This window comes from Mustela lutreola, chromosome 1 (genome assembly GCF_030435805.1).
Source record: "Mustela lutreola isolate mMusLut2 chromosome 1, mMusLut2.pri, whole genome shotgun sequence".
Lineage (NCBI taxonomy): Eukaryota > Metazoa > Chordata > Mammalia > Carnivora > Mustelidae > Mustela > Mustela lutreola.
In genome coordinates, this window is record NC_081290.1 from 119,088,222 (window position 1) to 119,101,492 (window position 13,271).

At 40.7% G+C, this 13,271-nt stretch overlaps 1 protein-coding gene across 1 annotated transcript; it reads left to right on the forward strand.

Annotated features, from left to right (window-relative positions):
- Window positions 1–11,200: 11,200 nt before the first annotated feature.
- On the forward strand, window positions 11,201–13,192 carry PYURF (PIGY upstream open reading frame). The gene is made up of 2 exons (XM_059173153.1): window positions 11,201–11,524; window positions 13,051–13,192. Exons 1-2 carry the CDS (start codon window positions 11,322–11,324, stop codon window positions 13,190–13,192), a joined length of 345 nt encoding a protein of 114 aa, XP_059029136.1. The 5' UTR covers window positions 11,201–11,321.
- Window positions 13,193–13,271: the final 79 nt, after the last annotated feature.

Genomic DNA, 13,271 nt, shown 5'->3' on the forward strand with positions numbered 1-13,271 from the left:
TTGAATAGACAGTACTCTAAAGAAGGCATACAGGCACCTGGGTGGCTCAGTGGGTTAAAGCCTCTGCCTTCGGCTCAGGTCATGATCCCAGAGTCCTGGGATACAGCCCCACATCAGGCTCTCTGCTAGGCAGGGAACCTGCTTCCTCCCCTCTCTCTCTGCCTGCCTCTTTGCCTACTTGTGATCTCTGTCTGTCAAATAAATAAATTCTTTAAAAAAATAAAAATAAATAAAAATAAAAATAAAAAAAGAAGGCATACAAATGGCCAAAAGGTTTATGAAAAAATCCTCAACATCACTAATTACCAAGGAAATGCAAATCAAAACCAAGAGATAGCGCCTAACATATGTTGAAATGGGTATTAAGGCTAAAAGATAATAAGCATAGGTGAGGATAAGCAAAAAAGGGAACCCTCATATACCTTTTGTGGGAATGTGAACTGGTACATCCATTTTGGAAAACAGTATGGAAGTCCCTCAAAAAAATAGAACTAGAACTACCATAGGATCCAGGAATCCCACTTCTAGGTATGTATCCAAAGGAAATGAAAGCAGGACCTCAAAAAAATATCGGCACTCCCATGTTCACTGTAGCATAATTCAGAATAGCCAAGATATGGAATCAATCTAAGTGTCCATCAAGAGGTGAATAAATAAAGACAATGTGAGCTATATACATACATACGATACATATGTGTATATGTATCGTGTGTATATATATGTATATAAAATGAAATATTATTTGGTCTTTAAAAAATTAAGGAAATCCCATCATTTGTGACATGAATGAACGTGGAAGACATTACGCTAAGTGAAATAAGCTGGACACAGAAAACCAAATACTGCATGATCTCATGTGGAATCTAAAACCATATAATTCATGGAAACAGAGAGTAAAGCGGTGGTTGTCAGGGCTAGGATGGGGAGTGGGGTAGGAGAAATGGAGAGATGTTGATCAAAGTGTACAAAGTTTCAGTTATGCAAGATGAGTAAGTTTTGTAGATCTAGTATAAGCATGATGACTATAGTTAACAATACTGTATTGTATACTTGAAATTTGGTAAGAGAGTACATCTTAAGTATTCTCGCTATACACACACAAAAAATGTGATGGATACTTTAATTAGCTTGATAGTAGTAATTGTTTCACAATGTATATGTATATCAAAACATCACATTGGGCGCCTGGGTGGCTCAGTGGGTTAAAGCCTCTGCCTTTGGCTCAGGTCATGATCTCCAGGTCCTGGGATCGAGGCCCGCATCAGGCTCTCTGCTCAGCAGGGAGACTGCTTCCTCCTCTCTCTCTGCCTGCTTCTCTGCCTACTTGTGATCTCTGTCAAATAAGGAAATAAAATCTTTAAAAAAAAAACAAAAAAAAATACATCACATTATATACCTTAAATATATTCAATTTTTATTTGCAAAAATCATACCTCATTAAAGCAAAAAAAAAAAAAAGGATCTAAAAGAATTCCACGATTCCTCTATTATTGTGCTAGATATATAACTCCAGAAAACAAGTAAACATGCATCAAATCACAATTTCAACATAGTTCTCTCTCTCTCTCTCTTTTTTAAAGATTTTATTTATTTATTTGACAGACAGAGATCACAAGTAGGCAGAGAAGCAGGCAGAGAGAGAGGAAGAAGCAGGCTCCCTGCTAAGCAGAGAGCCCGATGCGGGGTTTGATCCCAGGACCCTGGGATCACGACCTGAGCCGAAAGCAGAGGCTTTAACCCACTGAGCTACCCAGGCACCCCCATCGTTCTCTTTTTAAGAATATGTGGGTTAACAGACCAGAATTCAGGATTCATCAACACCAACATAAGCCTGGTGTTTTTATTATAAAGTATGACTAATAACATAGGACATTATCTTCTTGTCAGAGGGTTTTGGAGGAGCCAAATGCACAGACATCATAGAAACAAGAGCTCTACTGCTATTCCTCTTCAAGTGTAATTCCCCAGGAGCTGCTGAATGCAAAACTTCCATTTACTTAAGGTTTTAAAATTCAGTTCAACAGAATACAGAGACACACCCTGTTTTAGGAAATAATTTTGAGGCTAAACCCTCTAAAATATCAGAAGATTTCCATTTTAAACAGTCTTCTAATATTTTTAAAAGATTTTACTTATTTTTGCTTTTAAGAGGAAGAGAGAGTGCGAGAGCAGGGGAAGGGGCAGAGGGAGAGAGAGCCTTCAGCAGACTCTGCACTGAAGGCAGAGCCCGCGGCAGGGCTCAATTCCAAGATCACCAGAGCTAAAATCCAGAGTCTATCACTCAACAAACTGATCCACCCAGGTGCTGCCAGTCTTCTAATTTTTATAAATAATCCCTAGGAAGGTCAAATACAGAGCTAAACACTTTCTCATTAGATCGCTTAGGAAACTTGCTCTGTTTTTGCTTAGCTGTAAATATAACCTCATCTCCATAAGATATTTATGTAATTCCCATATAATATTTAATTACGTAGAGAAAAACAGTAATTTACAGCAGAAACAATTTGCAGGAGCCACCTTGATAAAATGTGCAGAATTAGCATCAGAAGTAATGCTTCTTAGTATGAAGAACTGAAAAGGACACAGCACCAATCTTTGGTATTCCTGGAAAAAATGCATAATCTGAATCTAATTGTGAAGAAATATCACACAATCCAAGTCAAGGCATGGACTTGCTGAGAAGTAACTGGCCTATATGCTTCAGGATGTCAAGATCATGAAAGACCAAAAACAAACAAACAAACAAACAAACAAAAACACCAGCAACAAACTTTCTTTTCCTTTTTTTAGCTATTTCATGTTATAAGAGAAAAATAAGACACAGAAACTAAATACAATGTTTGATAGTGGATTGTATCCTGGACCAGAAATATTTTTTTTCTTGTGCTATAAAAGTACACTAATGGCAGGGTCATAGGGAAGTTCTATTTTTAATTTCTTGAGGAATCTCCACACTGTTCTCCAAAGAGACTGCACCAACTTGCATTCCCACCAACAGTGTAAGAGGGTTTCTCTTTTTCCACATCCTCTCCAACACATGCTGTTTCCTGTCTTGGCCATTCTAACTTGTGTAAGGTGCTATCTCAATGTGGTTTTAATTTGAATCTCCCTGATGGCTAGTGATGATGAACATTTTTTCATGTGTCTGATAGCCATTTGTATGTCTTCATTGGAGAAGTGTCTGTTCATATCTACTGCCCATTTTTTGATATGATTGTCTATTTTGTGTGTGTTGAGTTTGAGGAGTTCTTTACAGATCCTGGATATCAACCTTTTGTCTGTTCTGTCATTTGCAAATATCTTCTCCCATTCCGTGGGTTGCCTCTTTGTTTTCTTGACTGTTTCCTTTGCTGTGCAGAAGCTTTTGATTTTGATGAAGTCCCAAAAGTTTATTTTGGCTTTTGTTACCTTTGCCTTTGGAGACATATCTTGAAAGAAGTTGCTGTGGCTGATATCAAAGAGATTACTGCCTATGTTCTCCTCTAGGATTCTGATGGATTCCTGTCTCACATTGAGGTCTTTTATCCATTTTGAGTTTATCTTTGTGTACGGTCTAAGAGAATGGTCGAGTTTCATTCTTCTACATATAGCTGTCCAGTTTTCCCAGCACCATTTATTGAAGAGACAGTCTTTTTTCCACTGTATATTTTTTCCCGTTTTGTCGAAGATTATTTGCCCATAGAGTTGAGGGTCCATATCTGGGCTCTCTACTCTGTTCTACTGGTCTATGTGTCTGTTTTTATGCCAGTACCATGCTGTCTTGGTGATCACAGCTTACCCTAAAGATACAGATGTAGTGAAAAGAAGGGCCATCTGTACCCCAATGTTTATAGCAGCAATGGCCACGGTCGCCAAACTGTGGAAAGAACCAAGATGCCCTTCAACAGATGAATGGATAAGGAAGATGTGGTCCATATACACTATGAAGTATTATGCCTCCATCAGAAAGGACGAATACCCAACTTTTGTAGCAACATAGACAGGACTGGAAGAGATTATGCTGAGTGAAATAAGTCAAACAGAGAGAGTCAATTATCATATGGTTTCACTTATTTGTGGAGCATAACAAATAGCATGGAGGACATGGGGAGTTAGAGCGGAGAAGGGAGTTGGGGGAAATTGGAAGGTGAGGTCAACCATGAGAGACTATGGACTCTGAAAAACAATCTGAGGGTTTTGAAGGGGCGGGGGGTGGGAGGTTGGGGTGCCAGGTGATGGGTATTATAGAGGGCATGGATTGCATGGAGCACTGGGTGTGGTGCAAAAATAATGAATACTGTTATGCTGAAAATAAATAAAAAATAAATTTAAAAAAAGTACACTAATGGGGCAACTATGAAATTTTAATCTGTAGATTTTATAAGAACATTGTATCAACATTAACTTCCTGATTTTGATCACTGTACCATGGTAGTATAAGAAAATGCTTTATGTTTTGTTTTGAAGTGGTTAAGCCTCATGTCTGCAAGTTACTCTCAAACACCTTTTTATTTTATTTTTATTTTTTATTTTTAAAGATTTTATTTATTTATTTGACAGAGAGAAATCACAAGTAGATGGAGAGGCGAGCAGAGAGAGAGAGAGAGGGAAGCAGGCTCCCCGCCGAGCAGAGTGCCCGATGCGAGACTTGATCCCAGGACCCTGAGATCATGACCTGAGCCGAAGGCAGCGGCTTAACCCACTGAGCCACCCAGGCGCCCCTCAAACACCTTTTTAAAAGCAAGCTGGAGAGTTGTTAATTTAGGAAATCGCAATGAGAGTATATAAGAATTCTTTGTAACTTTTATGTAAATTATAAAAATAGATAACCTCAAACAAAAAAATTAGAAGACAGATCTAATATAGTACTCCTTCTAGTACCTCTATTCTATTTTTTTTCAAGATTTTATTTATTTATTTGAGAGAGAGTGAGAGAGAAAATGAATGAGCATTCGAGAGGCGGAGGGAGAAGCACACTCCCCACTGAGCAGGGAGCCCAAAGCTGGCTCCATCCTGGGATTGAGGATCATGACCTGAACCAAAATGCTAACACAACTGAGCCATCCAGGCACTCCTCCACAGTAACTTATGTTGTTCAAAATTATAACCAGGATGGAAGAGAGTTTATGTTAAAATTTCTCTAAATTGAAAAAGAAAAGTATGCTGAGCTAATCTTTTCACTGGTATGTTCCTGGCATGTTGTATAACTGCATAATAATTTTTTTCTGTTGACAAGAGGAACAACTAAACATTTGAAAACTACGCTGACCTATTATATTTATTTTATAGGCTTTTTTTTAAAAAAAACCTACTCTGGGGGGGTGCCTGCGTGGTCCAGTGGGTAAAGCCTCTGCCTTTTACTCAGGTCATAATCTCGGGGTACTGGGATTGAGCCCTGCATCGGGCTCTCTGCTCCACGGGGAGCCTGCTTCCCCTTTCTCTCTGCCTGCCTCTGTCTGCTTGTGATCTCTCTCTCAAATAAATAAATAAAATCTTAAAAAAAACCCACCCTACTCTGGGGGTGCCTGGGTGGCTCAGTTGGTTAAGCATCTGCCTTCAGCTCAGGTCATGATCCTGGGGTTCTGGGATCGAGCCCTGCATTGAGGTCTTGGCTCAGCCGGGAATCTGCTCCTCCCTTTCCCTCTGCTTGTGCTCTCTCCTTCTCTCTTTCTCTCTCTCAAGTAAATAAATAAAATCTTTAAAAAAAAACAAACAAACAACCCTCCTATGTGCCAGTCACTGTGCTAGATGCTGGGATAAAGAAATAAAACAAACATGGTATGTGACCTAAAGGATCTTACAGATTAGTATAGGGGTGTGTGTGTGTGTGTGTGTGTGTGTGTTATACCATTGTACATGATGGATGAATTGGCTAATACGGGTACAGGGAAAAGGAGGGAGTTACAAGAATCTTCATAAGAGGAATTGTTGAAACTTGGTCTTAACAGTGAGTAAGTGCTTTAGATGCACAAACGGAGAAAAGGATATTTGGGGCGGGTGTCACGGCATGAGCAAAGGACATGGAGCTATAAAACAGCCTAGAGTATTAGTGGGACAGCAAATAATTCCGAACGGCTGAATACAAGATGGGAAGTGGCATAGTGAGAAGATGCTGGAGAGGCAGAGGTTAGTTTTTTGAGGGCCTTGTAAGCTGTTGTGCCAAGAACCTTTGCATAATCCAGTGGAAGTGGGGTTGGGAGTTCTTGGCCGTTTGTCTGTGTCTATGAATATCTAACTTGTTAAGCGATCATACACAAAGCAAGGTACATCGAAGTAGGTCACTCCATTCCCACAAGATGGTTTGTGTTAATTATAACAACGGGACAAAACAGAGAATGGAACGTTCTACCATTTTTATATCTTACAGTATGACACGAGAAATACTGACATCTTTCTACTTTGTTATATTGCCGTACGAGATTGGAGGAGACTTGACTTTCAATGCATCAAATGAGAAAGGTCAAGCTGTCAATGAATGTTCTCACTGTCAATTGTCTTTGCAGTCACTGCAGGGAGAGAAATAGTGGCTCAATTAGGACCACAGTGCTTGGCTGTGAATGCACCTCTTTTTTGTTTGCCTCTTGTATATTAGGGTTACATGGGGTCAAAAATCTGTCTCCCATTTTTAAAAGAGTTCAACAGCAAAGGAGAGAAACCTTGCAATCAGAAGCTTAAAGAATGTGGAGGAAATAGATGGTGGTTACTTGAGATTATCTTGGGTAAAAATAAAGGAGCCTCAGGGAAAAAATATTTCTGATTTATTCTGTCTCAGCATCCTGAACTTCGATTTACTCTGGTATAATAAAGACATATAAAGAGAATGAAAAGATAAGCCACGAACTGGGAAAACTTTCAAAAGACATATCTGATAAAGGACAGTTATTCAAAATGTTCAGAGTCTTAAAGCTCAACAGTAAGAAAATGAATAATCCAACTTTAAAAATGTGCAAAAGATCTGAACTGACACCTCACCAAAGATAATATACAGATAGCAAATAAACATACGAAAAAATGCTCAACTTCATATACCATTAGGAACTTGCAAGTTAAAATAAGGAGATAACGACAGCGCCTACTAGAATGGTGAAAATCCAAGAGGCAGACAATACCAAATGTTGGCAAGGATGTAGAGCAACAGGAATTATTCATCACTGTTGGAAACACAAAATGGTACAGTCACTTTGGAAGACAGTTCGACAGTTTCTTATAAAACTAAATACACTCTTACCATATGATCTGCAATCACATTCCTTGGTATTTACCCAAATGAATTAAAAATGTATGTCCACATAAAAACCTGCGTATGAATGTTTGTAGCAGCTTTTTTCATAGTTGCCAAAACTTGGAAGCAACCAAGATGTCACTCAATAGGTAAATGGATAAATAAATTACGGTATATCCAGAAAATAAAATATTCAACAGTAAAAAGAAATGAGCTATCAAATCATGAAAAGATACAGAGAAACCTTAAATGCATATGGCTAAGTTAAAGAAGCCAATCCGAGAAGGTTACATACTGTATGATTCCAACTATATGACATTCAGGAAAAGGCAAAACTAGGGCAAAGTAAAAATTTCTGTGGTTTCCAAGGGTTAGATGAGAGGAAGGGATGAGCAAGTAAAGCACAGGAGATTACTCGGGCAGTGAAACTATTCTGTATGATACCATAATGGTGGATACATGTCATTACACATTTGTCCCATCCCACAGAACACCAGTGGGATGGTAAATAGTGGGACTTCTCAGCCTCCATACCCATATGTGCTGATCCTCATTATATTCATATATATGTATATATATATATATATACATATATATGAATGGGTTGAGACTCAACCCAAATATTCACATATATATATGTATATACGTGTATGTGTGTGTGTGTGTGTATTTGTGTGTGTGTGTATATACACACACACAAATACACACACACGTATATATATATATATATATATATATATATATCTGTCTCTGGAGAACCAGAGAATCCCAGCTAATTCAGACAGTACCTGCCACATAGTGGACCTTTGATAAATTATTTTGGGGCACCTGAGTGGTTGAGTTGGTCAAGTGTCTGCCTTCTGTTTGGGTCATATCTTAGAGACCTGGGATCCAGCAAGAAGTCTGCTTCTCCCCACCCCCAACACTGCCTCTACCCCCTGCTTGTGCTTTTTCTCTCAAATAAATAAATAAAATCTTATTTTAATTACATTTTTAAAATATTTTTTATTTTTATAAGTGAAAAATGGAAATTTCTTTGTTTGAAACTTCCATTACTTTACTATTGTTATTTTATGTGTTTGTTAACCAACTGCATTTTCTTCTTTATGAATTTCATATTTTTTTCATTTACTTATTAGACCCTTTATTTCAATGAACTCATTATAATTGTAATGTGTTAATAAAATTATTGTGATTTTTGTTCCTAAAATAGATGTCATCAAATAAAGGCAACCACTGGCAAAATAAATATTTGTAATTGCGGAAAGAAAAGTACAAGCAGGAGTATTAGTTCAAATACTGAATAATGCCATCTAGTGGAAAATTAATTTTAACTTCTTTTTCTGAATCAAAGATACCCAAATTTCAAGGCCCCTAATTTGGTATTTATGGGACTTCATTAAAATATATATTCTAGCCTCTAATCTGCCCCAGGATCTCTAACTCTAATGTGTATGATAGCTAAAGAGCATTGTGTTAGTATTATGCACATTGTGTTAGTATTATGCACACCATAAAAATTCCATGTTGGTTAAAATTAAGGCTCAGTGGTACACTGTGAGTTCACTTTCTTTTTTTTTTAAATTTTTTTAGTAGATCTTATTTATTTATTTGACAGACAGAGATCACAAGTAGGCAGAGAGGCAGGGAGGGGTGGGGGGGAAGCAGGCTCCCCACTGAGCAGAGAGCCTGATACAGGGCTCGATCCCAGAACCCTGGGATCATGACCTGAGCTGAAGACAGAGGCTTTAACCCACTGAGCCACCCAAGTGCCCCTATTTTCTAACCAGAATTTTCACCAACTTCACCACAATAAGTCATTTTGCAGCTGCTAGCATTTTTCAACATGTAATCTATGCCAGCCCCCTGTGCTAACTGCTTCCCTTGTATTATTTTATTTATGCCAGCCCCCTGTGCTAACTGCTTCCCTTGTATTATTTTATTTAATCCTTTCAACAACTTTTGTAAGGTAGGTACTATTATTGTGATATCTTACAGATGACAAGATTGGGGCAGAGAGTTTAAGTACCTTCTCCAACATCACACAGCTGTACCTGAGCCCATCACATGATTATAATGTGCACAGGGCTCTGCGATGGAGCTCATGGTCATGCCAATAGCAAAAAAGGACTAATGATGTTACAGTTCATTTCTGTCATCTACATTCAGCTTAGCATACCGTAGAAATGAGTTATATTCCTTCATTACTAAGGACTACTTAACGACATTTTGTAACTTAATATTTACATGATTTGGACTAATATATCACACACTCAGATGTTCCTAACTATTGGTTATTGATCTTCGGTTTTATAAATTTGAAGATGTTTTCAATGCTTTGCTGTTACTCTCCGTTTCCCCCCAATACTAACATAAGTGAAAGTAAACTGACCTGCTTTGAACCTTCTAGGTAGAGGCAACCTGGAACTAATTTATTTATAACTGTTTAGAAAACCCAGGTGATAGGGATCTGTCAGCCAGGCTAGCCAAATTAAGGCTAATGAAACTGGTCTCAAGCATAGGTGTCTGCCTCTACCCTCCAAAGGCTAAGACACTAGGCCTGCCCAACCTGGCCTGGGTCCACTCAGTGCTGGCAGAAGTCAAACTCTTCTCCCCTATTGCTCGCTGAAACATAGTTAGAATTTATCTCTTATAATCAACTCCTTCTGTAGGGCCCAAAGTATCAACTAACTACAACTGAAAAATTAATTCCTCCTACTGCCTTCATAGGAAATAATGTGAAAGTAAACATAGGAACTTTACAATAGTTCATCTTGAGGCTACATCCCTGAAAACTGCCTGATGCTGAAATCTTCTGAACATTAGTGAACAAAGAGCATCAAATAATGTAGTGGACTTTTAAACATAGAGTAAACTATAAAAATTTCTCAATTTATTTTCAGATTACTGAGTGGATGAAATATCTGCAAATATCATCTTGTATCTGTATCTCTGTGTCCCTCACTCCCACAGCCCTATCTCCCAAGAGTCCAAACTGTAAAAACCATAAAGTCCAAGGAAACCAAAAAGGTTCAAGTCCATATTCAGCAAAACAAAGGGGGAAAAAATTGATGACTAACAAAGAATCTGCTACCAGACTGTAAAGAACAGAGGAAATAAAAATAACAATAGAGAACATTAACTGAGCACTAATTTGTCCCAAGCATTTTCCTAAATGTTCTTTGCATGCATGATCCCGTTTTAATCCCCACAAGGAGGAGATTTCACGAGGTAAATGCCATTATCTTATTACACGGGTAAAGGAACAGTAGTTAAGTCATTCGCTGGAGTCGCATAGCTAGTAAAACATGCGCCAGAGCCCACATCTACCACACTGTAACAAAGATCAAACCCGCGATCACTTCCTTAGAGCGCCAGAGGCAAACTTGGGGCGAAAAATCCTTTAAATGGATTTCCCACTCAACTAATGGACACCTGCTCGATTACACAGTTCCTTAGAGAACTCGCTGTCTGCAAGGTCATTTATGAACTGGTTGAGCTTTATTATGCGGTTCAAGTCACAGTAAGTCCCACAGGGTAAGAATCTGGACATCGTGGAGCTTAAGAGGCCTGTGGTATTCTTTCCAGGTTCTAAAGTTTTGATTTAATAAGAAAAGGGGCGGGGAGACAAACGAGGTTACAGGAGCTTTGGTAAAGATTTACGTAGGACAAATCAATGCTTTTAACATACCCAGTGTGACAATGTGGTTGAAACCTCCTTTTGGAGATAACCACGTAGGTGCAGGGTTATCATTGTGACTTTGAGGTCCGGCCACTGGCTTCCTGGCACCCCTGCGAGAAGCCCTGGCGTAAGCTCAAAATACCCCAATTTAAGCATCGGTTTTGTTTGCAATTCGTAAATGCGGTGGCACAGTCGCTAGAGTCCTCCGGCTGCAGGCCACGCCCATAACTATCGAGTGGTGCCACAGGAAAAGCAGTCGGTCAGGAGCACCCCCGGAACCAAAGCGCTAGCTCCTGCCGGCCCGGGGACTACGTTTGCGCAGCACCGGGGGCGGGGGCTGGCCGGCGGTGGGGCTGACGGCGCGGGCTCGGGCTGAAGGGGCCCGGGCTGGCGGAGGGCGCCGTGCGGTGCAGTGTGGCGACGGCGGCCTACCGGACCATGCTGAGCGGAGCGTGCGGCTGGCTCGCCTCAGCGCTGCGGGGTCCACGCGTGCCGCCGTTCGCGGTCGCCCGTAGGTGCCTTCACGCGTCGGGGGCACGGCGGTCCGCGGACAAGAGCGAGAGGTCCGGGGACCCGCCCCGCGCCTTCGACCCGGCGCTGCTCGAGTTCCTGGTGTGCCCGCTCTCCAAGAAGCCGCTCAGGTGAGATTGGCCGGCTGCGGGTTTGCGTACGCGCCCTCCGGGGGCCGGGCCGGGCCGGGCCGGGCCGGGCGGGGGCGGGTGGGCCGCGCGGCAGCCCTTCGGTCGGGCCGGGTGTTTGCCGCTGCCATTTTCCGGCTCCGGGCGGACCAGCCACCGCGCAGCTCCTACTGCGGCGGGAAGGGCGGGAGGAGACCGGAGGGGAGCCGAGCCCCGGGGCCTCCCGCATCAAGCCGCCCACCCGCAGGGATGGGTCGGGGCGTTTACAGGTTCACCACTGGCCGCGCCGTGGATTCCCCAGGGAACTTTTTATTAAATGCCGATTCCCGGGCACCACCCCAGGGCGACCCAGTCCGCCGGTCTGGGGGCGGGACTAGAGCTAGGAGTTTTTTTTAGAAGGCCCCGCAGCGGTTCGGTTGTACCGCCGGGTTTATGAACTGTTGGTCCGAGGCGTGTGAAAATGGACAGCTGATGCCTGACGACCTTAAACGTTTACGTTCTGGGTGCTGCCCCCTTTGGCCCTTAGTTTTGGACTAGCTGCGTTTTGTAAAGGCTTCTGAACCAAGAGCCGGGGAAAACAGCTCTGGGAGGGGAAAATGAAACGAGAAAATCAGAGAGGGAGACATAATCATAGGAAGCAAAGAGTTGCTCGGGGACCTGAGCGGGGGATGGGCGTTAAGAAGGGCACATGATGTAATGAGCCCTGGGTGTTACATGCAAGTGATGAATCACTGAACTCTACCTCTGAAACTGATAATACGTAATAACGTTAATTAATTGAATTTAAATTTTTAAAAAATGCTCTACAGTTCCAGGCTACTAAAACTGAAGGCTGACAACATGGTATCTATCCGTGGTTATTTTTGGGTGGTGGATTGCTAGTCATTTTTTATTTTCAGTATTTTTGCATTTCTCTTAGATTATTTTCTGTAATGAATACACTCAGTTTTCTTACACCTTGAAATGATCATTTGATCTGCCTCTCAGTTAATTGTGTAATTAGCTCACTGCAGGTCTGTTGTTTTCTAAAGTTTCCTCATTTCTGTCTCATCTTCCTCAAATTTTATTTTTTGTATCTCAGTTTTTCAGTGGTTTCCTTCTAATGGCTCAGTGTTGCTCTGTTAAACACGTATTCTAAAGCGAAGAAGTTGAGTTTTTCTCCATTGGCTGTTTCTGTAGTAAATTAACTGGGATGGTTTTGAGGTTGCCCAGATTAAGAAAGGAATATTTGGATGAAAAAGGGAGATTTTTTTCTGACTGGATTTTAAAAATACATACTAAAGTATAGCTTGAGAATAAAGTAGAAAAGAAAATAAGAGAGAAACTGAGTAAAATGGGGACAATTATAGATTCATTTTCTAAGAGAAATGTTTCAATTGGGTGATACTGCTTTTAGAATTAGAAGCAGTTTAATTCTGCTTTTTGTAATTAACAGTCTGTCAAGAATAAGATAAATGGTGGTGCTTATTGAACACTAAGCTCTTCCAAGCATTTTCACAGTTCATTTTGTTTTCCTTTTCTCCCCTCAGATACGAAGCATCAACGAACGAACTGATTAATGAAGAGTTGGGAATAGCCTATCCAATTATTGATGGGATCCCTAATATGATACCACAGGCAGCTAGGATGACACATCAAAGTAAGAAGCAAGAAGAAATGGAGCAGCACTAGATCATAATTTTTTAAAAAGGAACACAGCTAAACTTTCTTAATACCACTTACCTTTTTAAAAGTCAGAGTGGCAGGTAGT